General features: G+C 35.7%; 1 protein-coding gene across 9 annotated transcripts in view; it reads left to right on the top strand.

Annotated features, from left to right (window-relative positions):
- PCNX1 (pecanex 1) overlaps positions 1 to 20,457 on the top strand; it is a 209,014-nt gene that overhangs the window by 36,344 nt on the left and 152,213 nt on the right. For 8 of the 9 annotated variants that reach the window (XR_010109817.1, XM_034937738.3, XM_034937744.3 and 5 more), the window contains exons 2-3: positions 2,984 to 3,192; positions 19,763 to 19,868. Coding sequence is in view for 8 of the 9 variants with exons in the window: in XM_034937738.3 (XP_034793629.1) it covers positions 2,984 to 3,192; positions 19,763 to 19,868 (315 nt within the window). In the remaining variant the exon portion in view is untranslated. Of the gene's footprint in view, positions 1 to 2,983; positions 3,193 to 13,072; positions 13,180 to 19,762; positions 19,869 to 20,457 lie in introns of those variants that run through there. The other variant, XM_063596272.1, reaches the window with a different exon arrangement.

Consider the following 20,457-nt stretch of genomic DNA (forward strand, 5'->3'; position numbering starts at 1 on the left):
GATGCACAGAAGCCAAGAATTGAGGTTTGGGAACCCTTGCCTGGATTTCAGAGGATGTATGGAAGTGCCTGGATGTCTGGGCAGAAGTCTGCTGCAGTGGTGGAGCCCTTATGGAAAACATCTGCTAGGGCACTGTGGAAGGGAAATGTGGGGTTGGACCCATCCCATGCAGAGTCCCCACTGGGCATGGCCTAACAGAGCTGTAAGAAGAGGGCTGCTGTCGTCCAGTCCACAAAATGGTAGATCCAACAGCTTGCACCATGTGCCTAGAAAAGCCACAGACACTCAGTGCAAGCCCATGTGCCAGCCAGGAGGGGAGCTGTACCCTGCAAAGCCACAGGGATGGAGCTGTCCAAGGCCATGGGAGCCCACGTCTTGCATCAGTGACCTGGATGTGAGACATGGAGTCAAAGGAGATCATTTCAGAGCTTTAAAATTTGACTGCCCTGCTGGATTTTGGACTTGCATGGGGCCTGTAGTCCCTTTGTTTTGGCCAATTTCTCCCATTTGGAATGAGTGTATTTACCCATTGCCTGTATCCCCATTGTACCTAGGAAGTAACTAATTTGCTTTTGATTTTACAGGCTTATAGGTGGAAGTGACTTGCCTTGTCTCTGATAAAACTTTGGACTTGGACTTTTGAGTTAATGCTGGAATGAGTTAAGACTTTGGGGGACAGTTGGCAGCACGTGATTGTGTTTTGAAATGTGAGGATGCGAGATTTGGGAGGGGCCAGGGTGAAATGATGTGGCTTGGCTCTGTGTCCCTACCCAAATCTCACCTTGAATTGTGATAATCCCCATGTGTCTAGAGTAGGACCAGATGGAGATAATTGAATGATGGGGGCATTTCTGCCCTTCAGTTCTTGTGATAATCAGTGAGTTCTCATGAGAACTGATGGTTTTATAAGGGGCTTCCCTGTTCGCTTGGTATTCATTTCTCTCTCCTGCTGCCCTGTGAAGCGGTGCCTTCTGCCATGATTGTAAGTTTCCTGAGGCCTCCTCAGCCATGTGGAACTGTGAGTCAATTAAACCTCTTTTCTTTATAAATTACCCAGTCTTGGGTATTTCTTCATAGCAGCATGAGAGTGGACTAATACAGTGTTCAGCTCATCCTACAGCCCCTCTTCCCTCCCTGGAGGTTGAGAGTTGGGACTTCAGTCCAACCCTCTAATCAGGAGGTTGGTTCCCCTGGAAACCAGCCCCGGCTCCTGAGGCTATCCAGTAGCCCCCAGGCACCAGTCAAGCTAATAGTGAACAAAAAGACACTTACCAGTTTGGAGATTCCAAGGATTTTAAGAGTTTATGCCAGAAAATGGGGATGAAGACCAAATACATATTTCACAATATCATACAGGTACTCAACTCTTCCAAATCTGATATTTATGCATTTTGTAAACTTCTAAATATATTTCCCAACTTAAAATTATAAGCCCAAACCAGTTATTCAGTAACATTTTAAGTTGGAATCAGAAGTTTAATTTTTTAGATACATTAATATGCAGGACTTCTTAATCCAAGTATTTAAAAATAACAAATATTTAATATATACCTATTATGCTGACACTCAACACAAAATTATTAATTTGTGGACTTTATGTTTTTCCATCCTAATTTCAACCCACACTCTTTCCCTCTCAAAAACTTTTTTTTTTTTTTAAAGAAATTTGATCATACCTGTATTCTAAACCTGCCTGGCCCATAAAGACCTTTTTATTTTTGTCTCAAGTGATTTGAGGTTAACTTTTTTTTTTCAAAATGGAGTATCACTGTGTCACCCAGGCTGGAGTGCGGTGGCATGATCTTGGCTCACTAGAACCTCCACCTCCCAGGTTCAAGTGATTCTCCTGCCTCGGTCTCCCAAGTAGCTGGGATTACAAGTGCCCACCACTACGCCTGGCTAGAGGTTACTCTTTTAAAGCCAATTTGGGGTCATGTTCTCAGATAACTGAGATTGAATCTTGTGAAAACATGTGGGGTCTAGAGCTATAGATGTCTGGGTGATTTTTCTCATGAAATTGGGATAAGTTGAGCCTAGTTGTATTACCTCTGCCAGTAGTGACTCTAGGCCTTGCCTTCCCAGTGAGCTGTTCTCCAAGCCTGCCACCTGTGGACTCAAGTTCCCCATCACTGAATCCTCCTGTGTGATGGGCCTTCAGCCCCACACCCTGGATGTTTGGCTGACTTATTTTATTTAATCTGTTACTTGATTCTGTCCTGTGTTCTTTTATTCTTTTTGTTTGGCAGGCCACAATCTTTAAGTATTTTAAATGTTTAACTATTTTAAAATAAAACCCACCTGGATTTTGCATGTCTTCCATATCTTACCTGGTTTTACAGTCACAGTTCTAAGGTCATTCTCATGACAGTTTTAACTTCCAATTTTCTGGAATACGAAGAATGTATCCTAAAAAACGGTTGCACAGAGCCCATAAACAGGCATTATATTTGGATCACAACCTTGATTTCTTCACATATACTGTAATGTGATACCTTTGTTCTCCAATTGTATGATAAGGCTTTTGGCGTGGACTGTATACCTGTGCTGTCCAGTGGGAATGTAATGCAGGCAAGCCATATATGTAATTTAACATTTTCTAGTAGCCACATTAAATAAAAAGAAACACATGAAATTAATTTTAATAATGTTTTATTTGACCAGTGTAATCTAAGTATTATTTCAACATGGAATCAACATAAAAATTGAGATATTTTACATTTTTTATATTGAATCTTTGAAATGCAGTGTTTATTCTCACTTTACATCTCAGTTCAAACTAGCCATATTTCAGTTACTCAGTAGCCACATGTAGCTAGTGTCTTTTGCATCGGGCATTGAAGCTGCTAAGTTTTGCAGCTTAGCGCTAGTAACATAGTTGTTGCTTTGTGTGTAAATGTGTTTATTATTTTAGATACAGATTTATCTAATTGAATACAATATAAAATATTTTAAAATGTATTTCCTTATTTTCTTTCTTTTAAAGGCCCTTCCTTCTACCATGATTATAGTAGCAGTTTATTGTCCTGTGATAGCTGCTGTTTTCATTGTTCTGAAGATGGTCAACTATCGACTACACAGAGCACTTGATGCTGGAGAAGTTGTAGATAGGACTGCAAATGAGTTCACGGATCAGCGAACCAAAGCTGAACAAGGCAACTGTTCAACCAGGAGAAAAGACAGCAATGGACCGAGGTAAGGAAACCTATGTCATTGATTGATTGTAATGATTTAGATTGTGTTATCTGTATAATGATGTGATTATTATATTGTACTTGTTTTCTTTATATGGTTTTAAGGCAGTGTTAGATCTTACCACTGTAGATACAATGATGGGTACGTATTTTAATATTAGAACAGAGCTAAGCTAACTGGTGTGTTTGGGGGATTAAATCAATATTCTTGGCCTCATTACTAGACAGGTTAGAACAGTACTGTTGCAGGAAGACAGGGACCCCGAACAGAGGGACCGGCTGAAGCCACAGCAGAAGAACATAAACTGTGAAGATTTCATGGACATTTGTTAGTTCCCCAAATTAATACTTTTATAATTTCTTACGCCTGTCTTTACTGCAGTCTCTGAACATAAATTGTAAAGATTTCATGGACATTTATCACTTCCTCAATCAGTACTCTTATAGTTTCCTATGCCTGTCCTTTAATCTCTAAATCCCGTATTCTTCTTAAGCTGAGGATGTATCTCGTCTCAGGATCCTGTGATGATTGCGTTATCTGTATAAATTGTTTGTAGAGCATGTGTGTTTGAGCAATATGAAATCTGGGCACCTAGAAAAGGAAGAGGATAACAGCGATTTTCAGGGAACAAGGGAGATAACCATAAAGTCTGACTGCCTGCGGGCTGGGTGGAACAGAGTCACATTTCTCTTCTTGCAAAAGCAAATAAAAGAAATATCGCTGAATTCTTTTTCTTAGCAAGGAGCAGCCCTGGGAAAAGAATGCATTCCCAGGGGGAGGCCTCTAAAATGGCCACTCTGGGAGTGTCTGTCTTATGCAGTTGTGGATAGGGGATGAAATATGCCCTGGTCTCCATCAGCGCCCCCAGGCTTGTTAGGATTGGGAAATTCCAGCCTGGCGAAATTGTAGGCAGACTGGTTCTCTGCTCTTGAACCCTGTTTCCTGTTAAGATGTTTATCAATGACAATGTGTGCATAGCGGGACAGTGAACCTCATCAGTAATTCTAATTTCGCCCTGGCATTGTGATCTTGCCCTGCCCATTTGCCTTGTGATATTTTATTGCTCTTGAAGCATGTGATCTCTGTGACCCATACCCTATTCATACACCCCTCCCCTTTTGAAATCCATAAAAAAAACTTGCTGGTTTTGTGGCTCAGGGGGCATCACGGAACCTGCCGACATGTGATGTCTCCCCTGGACAGCCAGCTTTAAATTTCTCTCTTTTGTACTCTTTCCCTTTATTTCTCAGACCGGCCAACACTTAGGGAAAATAGAAAAGAACCTACGTTGAAATATTGGGGGCTGGTTCCCCTGATAAATACACTACTGTATGATAGTTACTTACACTAGAGGCCAAAACCAGCAGCCTAAAGAAATTATTGAGCATGGCTTATAAATCTCAGCATTTATTTTTATTTACTCATATAAATAAAATGTATGTGTGTGTGTGTATATATACACATATGTATATATAGATATGTGTATATATAGATGTGTATATATACACATGTATATATAGATGTGTATATATACACAGGTATATATAGATGTGTATATATACACAGGTATATATAGATGTGTATATATACACAGGTATATATAGATGTGTATATATACACAGGTATATATAGATGTGTATATATACACAGGTATATATAGATGTGTATATATACACAGGTATATATAGATGTGTATATATACACAGGTATATATAGATGTGTATATATACACAGGTATATATAGATGTGTATATATACACAGGTATATATAGATGTGTATATATACACAGGTATATATAGATGTGTATATATACACAGGTATATATAGATGTGTATATATACACAGGTATATATAGATGTGTATATATACACAGGTATATATAGATGTGTATATATACACAGGTATATATAGATGTGTATATATACACAGGTATATATAGATGTGTATATATACACAGGTATATATAGATGTGTATATATACACAGGTATATATAGATGTGTATATATACACAGGTATATATAGATGTGTATATATACACAGGTATATATAGATGTGTATATATACACAGGTATATATAGATGTGTATATATACACAGGTATATATAGATGTGTATATATACACAGGTATATATAGATGTGTATATATACACAGGTATATATAGATGTGTATATATACACAGGTATATATAGATGTGTATATATACACAGGTATATATAGATGTGTATATATACACAGGTATATATAGATGTGTATATATACACAGGTATATATAGATGTGTATATATACACAGGTATATATAGATGTGTATATATACACAGGTATATATAGATGTGTATATATACACAGGTATATATAGATGTGTATATATACACAGGTATATATAGATGTGTATATATACACAGGTATATATAGATGTGTATATATACACAGGTATATATAGATGTGTATATATACACAGGTATATATAGATGTGTATATATACACAGGTATATATAGATGTGTATATATACACAGGTATATATAGATGTGTATATATACACAGGTATATATAGATGTGTATATATACACAGGTATATATAGATGTGTATATATACACCCATATACACATAAGTGTATATACATATATATGTGTATATGTACATATATGTACATATACATATATACGTATAGTGTATATATACTTATAAATGCTTATAAATCTCAGCATTTTTTATTTACTCGTATAAATAAAATGTGTGTGTATATATACACATGTATATATAGATATGTGTATACACGTGTATATATACACATGTATATATAGATATGTGTAAATATATGTGTATATATACACATACACATACGTGTATATACGTATATATGTGTGTATATATGTACATATATGTACATATACACATACGTATATGTGTATATATACTTATAAATGCTTATAAATCTCAGCATTTTTATTTACTCGTATAAATAAAATGTGTGTGTATATATACACATGTATATATAGATACATGTATGTATAGACGTGTATACACATGTATGTATAGACGTGTATATATACACATATGTATATATAGACGTGTATATATACATGTGTATATATACACGTACATACATGTATATACGTATATGTGTATATGTGTACACATATACACACGTGTATATGTGTACACATATACACACGTGTATATGTGTACACATATACACACGTGTATATGTGTACACATATACACACGTGTATATGTGTATATATGTACATATACACATATGTATATATGTACACATATACACGTGTATATGTGTATATATGTACATATACACGTGTATATGTGTATATATGTACATATACACGTGTATATGTGTATATATGTACATATACACGTGTATATGTGTATATATACTTATAAATGCTTATAAATCTCAGCATTTACTCATAAATAAAATGTGTGTGTATATACACATGTATATATAGATATATGTGTGTATACACACATATGTATATATAGATATATGTATGTGTATGTATACACGTGTATACACACGTACATATACACACGTGTATATGTACACACGTGTATATGTACACACGTGTATATATTTAAATTATATTTATTTCCACGCACGTGTAGATACACACGTGCATACACGTGCATATAGACATATATACACACATACGTGTATATACATATATGTGTGTATATGTACATATGTATGTACATGTATACACGTATATATGTGTATATATGTACATATATACACATACGCATGTGTGTATATATACACACACACACATCTTAAGCAAATTGTGATATTTTCCTTGACATTTCTAAGTAGGATACTTTACTTAACCTATTGTAAATTTGTTTCAATTGTATATTCTTACCTTAGAAACTTAGCTGTTTCTTTCCTAGCTCTTTGCAAGACTGACTTCTTAGGATTCAATGTGATTCAATGTCAACTCCTCCTGGAGGGTTTCCTTTCCCATCCCAGCTGAAGTGATCCCCCTTTTGCTCAGTCACATTCTGTAGCATGACCTTGGCCTTGCCCACTTTCCACTTTACCTATTTGACAGAAGTGTCTACTTTATTCATAGTCAAAAGTTTGTGACCTTACAGAAATTAATGGGTACCCCTAATATAACTCTTGGAAAAGTTTTTTTGTGAACACTTGACATACCTCAAAACAATTCTAGCAGGTAGATGCTGTTATTATCCCTGATTTACAGATGTGGAAACCAAGTTGAGAAAGATCAAATAATCTAAGCAGTTGTTTCCACTAAGCATAATATGAAATATTTCAGACATCAAGACATAAATAATGTAAGAAAAAGTGGGCACTCCTCTCTTAAGACAGGTGATATTTCTATATATTTTCCAGGGCATTGAAAGCCTTTGTTTATTCCTTTTCAATTACATTTTTTTCCTTATTCTTAACATGAGTACCCTGTTTGTTAATTAAACACATATTTTAGCCTCATAATTTTTGTTTATTGCCTTAATCACTATCTGAAATTATCTTAACATTTATTTGAATTGATGAACTTCTTGAAGGTAATGACCTTATTTTTCTTATAAACTATTATATTCCCAGTTCCAAAATCAGTGTCTGGCAATGATAGGTACTCAGCAAATATTTGAAGTAGTGAAAACAATTATTCTGTGATATTATTTTTAATGATGCACAGTATCTCATTATGCCAGTGTATTTTATCCTATTTTAAATTATATCAATCATTTTGAAATTTAAATATTAGATAACTGTGATGTTTAAATTTTCAATGATTAAATGTTTTACCATAGTTTTTCAGAGGTGGAATTACTAGAAATGCTATGCACATTTTTAAGTTTTCCAATATGTATTGCCAAATTCCCAAGATTTTACCATTTAATGACTATGACCAGAAATTCAGCTGCCTGTTTTTTTTGCACTTTTGACAACTCTTGAGTATTTAGTATTTTGAAAAACTGTGATATCTCATTGTTTAATATTGTTTAATATGTAAATAATTAAATTGTTTAATATTCCCGTTTTTGAATTACTAGTGAAATGGAGGTATTTTTCTTATTGCCATTTATATTTGTTATTCTGTGAATTGTATATTTTTCTATTGGTGGATTTTTTTTTGCTATTGATTTTGGGACTTTTTAAAAATAAAATATATTTGCTCTTCTGTGTCAAATACTCTTCCTCAGTTTATAGCATTTTATTTGTCAGTGTCTTTATATCCTGTAATTTATTTTTCTGTGGTCCAATTTTGTATGTTTGTTATTTCTGCTTTTGATAACATTTTCTAAGATTTTCCTTCCCTCAAATTATATAAATATACAATAAATTAAGATCTTTGTATCTACTTTCAGTATTTTTATCATTTTACTTTTTACTCTTAAATTGTTGTCAGTTTGAAAACATTTTAACTTAATTTGTTTAGGTTTGTTTATCACAACACCATTCATTAAGTAACAGATTTTTTCCCTGTAAATTTATATGCTTTCTTTTTCATGTAGTATACTGTATATACTTATGTTAGTTTCTGAACTTAGTTTTCTGCTTCATCTTTCTGCCTTTTTTCATTTATACCATACTGTTTTTATCATAGCGGCTTTATAATATGTTTAATACTTAGCATTGTGAGTGACTGCAGTATTTTTCTTTTTTGATATTATTATTTTTTGGGGGGGCGGGGGTTGGTTGGTTGGTTGTTTTGAGATGGAGTCTTGCTCTGTTGCCCAGACGAGTGCAGTGGTGCGATCTCGGCTCACTGCAACCTCCACCTCCCAGGTTCAAACGGTTCTCCTGCCTCAGCCTCCCAAGTAGCTGGGATTACAGGCATGCACCACCACGCCCAGCTAATTTTTGTATTTTTAGTAGAGACGGGGTTTCATCATGTTGGCCAGGCTGGTGCTGGACTCCTGACCTCAGGTAATCTGCCTGCCTCGGTCTCCTGAAGTGCTAGGATTACAGGTATGAGCCACCACACCTGACCTTTTTTGATATTATTTTGATTATTCTCATGCATATACTTACTTTTGTGAGATATCTTCATGTGTGCTTATCCTCCAAAAAATTTTGTTAGAATTTTGATGACAATTCTATTAAATTGTAGAAACTCAACTTTTAAAATAGGGATATAGATGAGAGATTTCCATTTATTTTCTTATGTTTTTATTTATCATCTCTTTATTCACTTATCTTTTATGTCTTATAACCTTTCACATTTTTTAAATGGTTTCTGTACATTTCCTACGCCTATTCTATTTCTGTTAAGAAATGCATATTCGTACATTGTGGATAAGTGAACAGAATGTAGACTTCACACTCAGTCAGCCAAGGCTTCTTAATTGTATGACATTGGAGAAGCTACTTAAGCTTTTGAGTTGGCTTTCTTGTCAGAATGATGAGGAAAATAATGGAACTCTCTCATAGGATTATTACAATGAATAAATGAAATAATATATAGAGAGTTCTTAGAATAATTCCTGACACATGGTAACACTTGATAATTGTTCTAATTATTTCTGGATATTATATATATTTGTCATTGCTTCTGAATTGTTTTTTCCATTTTCTTTTACTTTAAAAATTTTTTATTGTGAAATATGTATTCCAAACACTAAGTTAGCAATAATCAAGTGACTACTTCATTACCTACCACACAGCTTAAGAAATAAAACATTATAAAAATACCATATAAGCTTCATGACATTGCTCTCCCATTTCATTCCACTTTTCCCTTCAGGAGTAACCATAATCTTGAATTTTTTGTGAATAACTCCCTTGCTTTTCTTTATTGTTACACACTCTTCGTAGATGTTCCTGAATATATTTATTTATTTTTGTCTGCTTTAGGACATCCTAAGAGAATCATACAGTATGCATTTCTCTGTGAGAGATTTGTTTTTTGCACAGTATATTATACTTTATTGACTCACGCATGGTGATGTTTGTAGCTAGAGTTTATTCATATTGACCTACATGTAGTCTGCCACTGTAAGAATAGACCATAGTCTATTTATTCATTCTTCTATTTATAGCCATTCAGATTATTTCTAGTGTTTTTTGTCTTGTGGTACGTGTGTATATCTAGTTTATGTAAGCTGGTTTATAGGGCATTTTCATGTTCAATTTTATCAGGCAATTCCAAGCTGTGTGCCAAAATGATTTTAGCAGTTTATACTCTCACCGGTAGTGTATGAAAGTCCTTATTGTTCACATCTTCAACAACATTTGACATTGGTAAACCTTAAAAATTTGCCATTCACTTAGCTATTGATTTGGGATTTAAAAGAAGAAAATTGGCTGGGCAAGGTGGCTCCTGCCTGTAATCCCAGCACTTTGGGAGGGAGAGATGGGAGGACAGCTTGAAGCCAGGAGTTCCAGATCAGTTTGGGCAACATAGCGAGACCTTGTCTTTACAAAAAATAAAAAATAAAAAATAATTTTAGCTAGGTATGGTGGTGTGCACCTATAGTGCCAGATATTTGGGAGGCTGAGACAGGAGGATCACTTGAGACCAGGAGTTCAAGAGTTCAGTGGGCTTTGATCACACCACTGCACTCCAGCCTGGGTGGCAGAGCAAGACCCTGTCTTGAAAAAATTTGCCATTCATGAAGTGTAAAAGGTGTCTCATTGTGACTTTCAGTTAACCTTTCTGATTACTACTGAGGTTAAACATTTTATTTTTTTATATATGGTCCATTTAGGTTTTTTCTTTTTTCCAATGCTCATTTATGTTTTGTTTCATTTTTCTTTGGAGCTGTCTTTTTCTTAATGATTAATAGGAATTTTTAATTTTTTTATATATTCATGCTATTCCTTTATTAGTTATGTATATATTACAGTCATCTTCCACTTGTGGCTTGTCATTTTGCTTTCCTTAAAGTTTCTTATGATTATCATATACTCTTAAATTTAGAACAATGAAATTTACCACTTTTTAGTAATCAGGTTTTTTGTTTTTTGTGTTTTTTTCTTTCTTTCTTTTTTTTTTTTAATGAATTGGAGTTTCACTTTTGTCGCCCAAGCTGGAGTGCAGTGGCACAGTCTCAGCTCACTGCAACCTCTGCCTCCTGGATTCAAGCTAGTCTTTTGCCTTGCCTCCTCAGTAGCTGGGATTACAGGCATGTGCCACCACGCCTGGCTAATTTTGTATTTTTAGTAGAGTCGGGGTCTCACCATGTTGGCCAGGCTGGTCTCAAACTCCTGACCTCAGGTGATCCACCCGCCTCAGCCTCCCAAAGTGCTGGGATTACAGGCGTGATCCACGCGCCTGGCTAGCATTTTTGTGTCTGAATTATTTTCTACACGGAGATCAGAAAGGTATTCTGTATTGTCTTTTTGAAGTTTCATGTTTCTTTTGTTTTCACATTTCAATTCTACCCGAAGTTATTTAGGTCTGTAGTATCAGGTAGGTTCTTAAGGCTTATTTTTTTCTTTATGAATCTCTGATTTACCCAGTATTTGTTAAGTGGACCATCTTTTCCTTAGTAATTTGCAGCAGTCTCTATGGCATAAGCTAAATTTTCATTTCTGGTGTGTTTCTGGGCTCTCTGTTCTGTTCTGTTGATCTGCTTGCCTGTGCCATTACCATACCATCCTTATCAGCTTTAAAACATGACTCTTGATAGCCAGTGGGGTAAACCTCCTACCATATTCTTTTTTAGGAGAGACTTCGCTCTTCTTGGCTCTTTTGATTTTTGATGTAAACTTCAGAGTCTGCTAGAGAAAGTCTATAGGAACTTGGTATTTTTATTGGAGCTACACTAAATTTGTAGATCCCTCTGCTGAGAATTTGCATCTTTACAATATTGAATCTCTCCATTTATTTAGTCTTTTTAAATACCTTTCAGTAATAGTTTTTCATTTTCTCCATTAAAAGGAAATTTATGATTTTATATTATTTATGCTAGTATAAAGTATAATTTTGTTTTTCCCCCTAAAATGTCGCAGTTTATTTTGTGTCTAGCAATCTTATTAAACCCCCTTATTAGTGATGTTCCCTTGTCTATATAATCACAATTATTTCTTACTTTCTAGTCCTTATACTTCTTGTTTAATTTTTTTCACTGGCTATGATATGTAGCACATGGTTAAATTGAAGTATTATTGGTGTACATCCTTGTCTTTTTTCTAATCTTTAATATTTTTAAGTTTCACTAGTAAGTAAGATCTTTGTTGTAGGTTTTTGTTTTTGACATCTCCTTTCCTCACCCTCACACTTGTGCATCTCATGTTCTGTTCTGAGGAAAAGAAATGAATAGGAAAATAAATACTTGTATATCTAGATCCTATCACTGTGCGTGGTACATTGTGGCTCTCAGTTTGTTGTGTGAATGAATAAATATAGCAGAACTACTTGAGCTTTATGGTTTTCATTGGTCTCTCTTTTATGTGGTACAGCAGGTAAAAAATGGTTCAATCTTTTAGAGAAAGAATCAGGCACTAATTTTTTTTATATTTCTAATGCTTCAGGAAGTAACATTGAATTTTAGGATTTGAATACAAACATTTGAAGAAAGATCATGGTTTCTGTATGTTTCTCATGGCAGTAATGCTTATGATATTGTAAACTACGGATCAATTTAAACTGTATGAAGCTGGATTTTAGGCTGTTTTCTGAGAGAGATTATTTTGTTTAGGAACTTTGTTCCTGTGAATATAGGAACTTCGTTTTTATCCTTATTTTTATGAGCATCATTTTACTCCAGATTTACAAACTTGGTATTGTAATGGTGTTGCAAAGTTTCTGATCAAAGCCTGAGAGCATGAGCAATAAATATGATACTAATAATCAACAAATTAGTTTGTGAAGACTTCTCTGTAATTCAGATTTGATCCCTTCTGCTTTTCTGCCTTTCCCTGTACCTGGTTTGTTTTTTTTCTTAACAGATGGGGAAGTTAAGCCATAAAGGTAGATATTACCTGAATTTGGTGTATTGCTTACTGCAGTAGACCACTTTGCTACTGTGAGAATTATAAACTACTATGCTTTCCAGGTATGTGCTGAAGTCTCCATTGCTGCAAACCTGCAAGTCTTGCCAATAAAGAAAACTCTTACTCAGCTATTTTATATGTTTAGCTATATTTAGAACATCTATAGCTTGGCTAAGAGTTTTACTTCTGAATTTATAGAGAAGAAAGAAGTGCAGAAATTTTACTAGAGAGTTTTTTTTTTTAATAAAAACCCCTGTTCATTTTTTCTCTTCGTCATTTTTATTCCTTTGATATCTCCTTTCTTCCCACGCATTGTTGTTTGTTGACCATTAGTTCTAAATCATTATTTCTCAACTGGGGGTAATTTTGTCCCCCAGGGCACATGTAGCAATGTCTGGAGCTTTTTTTGGTTGTCACACTGAGGGGCTGCTGCTGACATCTAGTGGGTAAAGGCCAGAGATGCTGCTAGCCATCCTACAATGCAGTCAAAAATTATTTGCCCCCAAAATGTCAATAGTACTGAGTTTTAAAATCCCTGCTCTAAATAATGGTGTTTACTTTCGGTTTTGACCTGGAAAGAGACTAGTGCCTATTTGGTGTAAGGCAGTATGTTTTCTTAGAAAGAATAAGGGCCAAGCGCAGTGGCTCACGCTTGTATTCCCAGCACTTTGGGAGGCCAAGGTGGGAGGATCCCTTGAGGCCAGGATTTTGAGACCAGCCTGGATAATACAGTGAGACTCTGTCTCTACCAAATAAATAAATAAATAAATAAAAAATTAGCCGGGTGTGGTGGCATGGGCATGTAGCAGCCCCAGCTACTCAGGAGGTGGAGGTGGGAGGATCACTTGAGCCCAGGAGTTTGAGGCTGCAGTGAGCTATGATTGCACCACTGTACCCCAGCCTGGGTGACAGGGCAAGACCCTGTCTCTTAAAAAAACAACAACAACAAAAAAGCCACAAAAAAAGCAAGAATGTGGGCTTTAGGGTTTCACAGACCTGGTTTTTGAGCCTTATCTTAGGCCATGCTGGTTATGAGTACGTGTATTCAAGTGTGTGGGAAATAAAGAAAGAACAGATATGATAACTTATTTGCAGAGTGCTGAGGAGGTATTATTTCTGTCCTCCCCTCCCACATGAACTCCAGGTACCAGTGACTCAGTTTATGTTTCATTCCTCCTCTGAGACGTTAGGCAAGTTTTTTTGCCTTTTGGTTTTCAGTTTTTTCAACAGTAAGAGGAGAATAATAACTGTAAGAGGAGAATCATATCATAAATATTAGGGAAGGTTTCATCAGAAAATGCAAATAAAGCACGTACTGCTATGACTGGATATAATAAGTACTGAGTAAATATTTGTTTTTATTATATTATTATTATTATTATTTTGAGACAGGGTCTTGCTCTGTTGCCCAGGCTGGAGTGCAGTGGTGCAATCATAGCTCACTGCAGCCTTTACCTCCCGGGCTAAATCTGTCTACTAACCTCAGCCTCTTGAGTTGCTGGGAGTACAGGCACATGCCACCACGCTTGGGTAATGTTTTCGTAGAGATGGGGTTTTGTCATGTTGCCCAGTCTGGTCTCGAACTCCTGGGCTCAAGTGATCTGCCCATCTTGGCCTCCCACGTGCCTAGGATTACAGGCATGAACCACACACCCAGCCTGTTTTTATGTATTATTAATAATAACTGTATGTTCAGATTGTAATAATTTGGACTTGCTATCAAAAGTGATGTATAAAACTAGGCAAGATTATCCATCAGTTGATGACTGGATAAACAAATGTGGTTTATTCATAGAGTGGAATATTACTTGGCTATAAAAAGGAATGAAATACTGATGCATGCTACGACGTGGATGAACCTTGAAAACATTATGCTAAGTGAAAGAAGCCAGACACAAAACATCACATATAATTCCATTTATATAGAATGTCCAGGACAGGGAAATCTGTAAAGACAGAATGTAAATTAATGGTTGTCTAGGGCTAAGGAGGATGGAAAGGGACGGGTAGTAATGGTTAAAGGGGTTTGTTTTTGAGGTGATAAAAGTGGTCTAAAATTGGCTTTGGTGGTGGTTTCATAATTTAATGAATACGTTAAAAACCATTGAATTATACAGCTTAAAAGGGTGAACTGTACGATATGTGAATCATATTTCAATAAAGTTGACATATATGTATGTATATGTGTGTATGTATGTATGTGTGTGTGTATATATATAGAGAGAGAGAGAGAGACTAGGCAAGATGAGGGCTGTCTCTCCTTTCTGTGTTGTTATTTCTTAATCTGTACTTTGCTCTCCATCTTCTGATTTCTTTGGATCTCACTTAGAGGATGCATTCTAGTGGAGAAACCGTAATATTGCTGAATATTTGAATATTCATTACTAATTTAGTGTGGTGATAGTGCCTCTATATACATACTTAAAGTTTTTCCAATTTAGAAAAATTTCTCCTCTGTCCTACATAGCTTGTATGAGTTAACACCAGACAGCTTATAAACATGAACATGTTCTACATTTCTCACACATGAGTATTTGTATACTGAATTGGCCATATGTTTACCTGAGTTCCAATATATTTTATTTTTATAAATGGATAGTAAGTTAGAAAGCTAGTTTTCTTTGTTGAACCTTAATTAGCTACTGTAGTCAATGGCTTAGAGTTAGGAACCTGTTACGCAAACAGGGACATTATAATTATGAGATAATTGATAATAAAAACACACTAGAGCTCAAACTGCTATAATGTTAAATACTTAAATGGAAAATTATATATTGCCTATATCTTTTGATTGCAGCTGTCAGAATACCCAAAAAAGTTTAAGAGAATTTACTACTCACATTACTGAAAAGTCTGCACGTGAGGGATGTCTTCAGATGTGTCAGGATGCAACGTTTCAAACTGTCACTTCATGTCCCTGCTTCTCTTCTTCTCGCCAGTCTCTGTTCTTTTCTATTATTTTGGCTTCTTAGAACAGGCTGCCCCTTAATGGTTATAAGATGGCTGCAGCACCTCCAGGCCTTAAGTCTCAACATTAAGAGTAGCAGATATAGAGAAATTTCCTCCCACCAATAAGACACTCCTGGCCTGATTCAAACTAGCCTGGGTTGGGTCCTGTGCTTATTCTAGAGCTAATCTCAATGACCAGAACAATGGGATATGCTGATGACTGGACAGTAGAGCCCACCCCTAAACCTGAGGGTGGGGTCAACATTACCCAAAAACCTATGAGAGTTTGAGATGAGGTGGTTCACCTGAAGAATTTGGGGTTGCTTTTTTTTTTTACATAATCAGGAGGTTGAATTGGATGCCAGATAGCAAGATATATCCTCTGTAATGTCCAACACATATATTGTAACTTTTATCCAGATAATAGCAAAAAAAAAATATATATATATATACATATATATACGTATATATATATACACATATATATATACGTATATATATATATATACACATATATATATATATATACGTATATATATATATAGACTATTGACTACTTACTCTGTTTATACCAGGTAGAATTAGTAAAAAACTCTGGGCAAAAAGTAGGATTATGACTTATTCTAAGAGTTGTCTTCCTGAGGAACCTTATGTAGCATTTTCTAAGTTTTGTGAAATTTGGTGTGTGGTTTTTTCCCCGTAAATCTGGGTTCCTGTTATCTTTTTTTTTTAATTATTATTATACTTTAAGTTTTAGGGTACATGTGCACAATGTGCAGTTTAGTTACATATGTATACACGTGCCATGCTGGTGTGCTGCACCCATTAACTCATCATTTAGCATTAGGTATATCTTCTAATGCTATCCCTCCCCCCTCCCCCCACCCCACAACAGTCCCCAGAGTGTGATGTTCCCTTTCCTGTGTCCATGTGTTCTCATTGTTCAATTCCCACCTATGAGTGAGAATATGCGGTGTTTGGTTTTTTGTTCTTGCAATAGTTTACTGAGAATGATGATTTCCAATTTCATCCATGTCCCTACAAAGGACATGAACTCATCATTTTTTATGGCTGCATAGTATTCCATGGTGTATATGTGCCACATTTTCTTAATCCAGTCTATCATTGTTGGACATTTGGGTTGGTTCCAAGTCTTTGCTATTGTGAATAGTGCCGCAGTAAACATACGTGTGCATGTGTCTTTATAGCAGCATGATTTATAGTCCTTTGGGTATATACCCAGTAATGGAATGGCTGGGTCAAATGGTATTTCTAGTTCTAGATCCCTGAGGAATCGCCACACTGACTTCCACAATGGTTGAACTAGTTTACAGTCCCACCAACAGTGTAAAAGTGTTCCTATTTCTCCACATCCTCTCCAGCACCTGTTGTTTCCTGACTTTTTAATGATCACCATTCTAACTGGTGTGAGATGGTATCTCATTGTGGTTTTGATTTGCATTTCTCTGATGGCCAGTGATGGTGAGCATTTTTTCATGTGTTTTTTGGCTGCGTAAATGTCTTCTTTTGAGAAGTGTCTGTTCATGTCCTTCGCCCACTTTTTGATGGGGTTGTTTGTTTTGTTCTTGTAAATTTGTTTGAGTTCATTATAGATTCTGGATATTAGCCCTTTGTCAGATGAATAGGTTGCGAAAATTTTCTCCCATTTTGTAGGTTGCCTGTTCACTCTGATGGTAGTTTCTTTTGCTGTGCAGAAGCTCTTTAGTTTAATTAGATCCCATTTGTCAATTTTGGCTTTTGTTGCCATTGCTTTTGGTGTTTTAGACATCAAGTCCTTACCCATGCCTATGTCCTGAATGGTAATGCCTAGGTTTTCTTCTAGGGTTTTTATGGTTTTAGGTCTAACGTTTAAGTCTTTAATCCATCTTCACATGATTATCTCAAGATGCAGAAAAGGCCTTTGACAAAATTCAGCAACACTTCATGCTAAAAACTCTCAATAAATTAGGTATCGATGGGACGTATCTCAAAATAATAAGAGCTATCTGTGACAGACCCACAGTCAATATCATACTGAATGGGCAAAAACTGGAAGCATTCCCTTTGAAAACTGGCACAAGACAGGGATGCCCTCTCACCACTCCTATTCAACATAGTGTTGGAAGTTCTGGCTAGGGCAATTAGGCAGGAGAAGGAAATAAAGGGTATTCAATTAGGAAAAGAGGAAGTCAAATTGTCCCTGTTTGCAAGTGACATGATTGTATATCTAGAAAACCCCATTGTCTCAGCCCAAAATCTCCTTAAGCTGATAAGCAACTTCAGCAAAGTCTCAGGATACAAAATCAATGTACAAAAATCACAAGCATTCTTATACACCAATAACAGATAAACAGAGAGCCAAATCATGAACGAACTCCCATTCACAATTGCTTCAAAGAGAATAAAATACCTAGGAATCCAACTTACAAGGGACATGAAGTACCTCTTCATGGAGAACTACAAACCACTGCTCAAGGAAATAAAAGAGGATACAAACAAATGGAAGAACATTCCATGCTCATGGGTAGGAAGAATCAATATCGTGAAAATGGCCATACTGCCCAAGGTAATTTATAGATTCAATGCCATCCCCATCAAGCTACCAATGGCTTTCTTCACAGAATTGGAAAAAACTACTTTGAAGTTCATATGGAACCAAAAAAGAGCCCACATCGCCAAGTCAATCCTAAGCCAAAAGAACAAAGCTGGAGGCATCACACTACCTGACTCAAACTCTACTACAAGGCTACAGTAACCAAAACAGCATGGTACTGGTACCAGCACAGAGATATAGATCAATGGAACAGAACAGAGCCCTCAGAAATAACGCCGCGTATCTATAACTATCTGATCTTTGACAAACCTGAGAAAAACAAGCAACGGGGAAAGGATTCCCTATTTGATAAATGGTGCTGGGAAAACTGGCTAGCCATATGTAGAAAGCTGAAACTGGATCCCTTCCTTACACCTTATACAAAAATTAATCCTGTTATCTTTAAGTACTGTGTTTGGGCTTCTCCGGTGCTTTGAACCTAGTACTTTTCTCTTTTTTGTCTTTCTGTATCGTTACTACATAGCATCACTTTCTTTTTTTAACCTTGGCCTTCTAAACATGTACAGATCTAAAATCTTAGGTTTCCAGTTCTGTAAAACAAGTTAGTATTCTAGTTAAATTCTGTTTACTTAAAGAATACAGATACAAATAGCTTGACCAGGGCGACTGTTCTCTTGTGTGTTCATCACTGTATCATGCGGCTCATTGAGGCTGATCTCGCGGGGATTCGTTAATGTAATATCTGATTACATTCTGTGTTTACAATTGAACAATTTCTCTTTGCTCTAGGGAAGCCAAAGGCAGTCATTTCTTTGTGAGAGTGGTTTGATGGCACATATCGTAACATATTTAGTATGCTATAATTGTAATTAATGCCAGTTTCTAATGTTGGATTTGATGTAGACAGTTTGGAATAAGAGAGTTTTACATATTTTCAAGTAGTGATGTGGTTATAAAATAGTTCCAAGTATCAGACTTGTAAATGAAGAATGATCGTTGTTTACCCTTTTTGCTATTTGCTGGATTAAAAATCAGAACCTCTTAGTTTTGTGGAAAAAAGTATAACTTAAAAAATAAACAAAGGAAAAGCATTGGAGTCAGAATAATGACAGTTACTCTTTTTCTCATTTTTTTCTCCACAGTGATCCTGGTGGAGGGATTGAAATGTCTGAGTTCATCCGAGAGGCCACACCCCCAGTTGGTTGCAGTTCCAGAAATTCTTATGCCGGTCTAGATCCAAGCAACCAGGTAGGAACCTGTGCTGTTTTATTTTGCCTTTTTCCCTCCTCCTGATGGTGGTCTCCGTTATTCTCATGTCTTTAAGTCGGCTGATGTTTTGTCATATCTTTCTGATTATTATTTTTAATTGCTTATTAATAACATCTTTTATTAATATTCTTTTTAAGTTACTTTTCACATTGATTAATTACATATTTGTTGAGCATTACCACAGACTCATCTTTGGGTGTATAGTTTTGATTATGACAGTTGTGAATAGCCTTAGGAAATTTAGCTTCTAGCTTGCACTATCTTCACATCATGTGTATTAGAGAGGTGTAGATGTCTGTGGTTACCCCCAGTTTAAACGTGGCCAAAAAGTAAAAATTAAAAATAAATGCTGAAAATCTCTCAGTGTTCAAGATGTTTAATGGGAAGGCTAAAAGTAAAATACAAATTTGCTTTTACCAATTTTAATGTCTTTCTACTATGTAACTTTTAAAATGGTAACTCTTGAAGTTTTATTTCAAAACTTGGCTGGACCTTTGCTGCTCTAGTCCTCTTATTCATCCTAAATACCCGTACACTAATCAAAGTCCCAGTTACTCCTGCTGTCCTT

This window comes from Pan paniscus, chromosome 15, assembly GCF_029289425.2.
Source record: "Pan paniscus chromosome 15, NHGRI_mPanPan1-v2.0_pri, whole genome shotgun sequence".
In the NCBI taxonomy this organism is placed as follows: domain Eukaryota; kingdom Metazoa; phylum Chordata; class Mammalia; order Primates; family Hominidae; genus Pan; species Pan paniscus.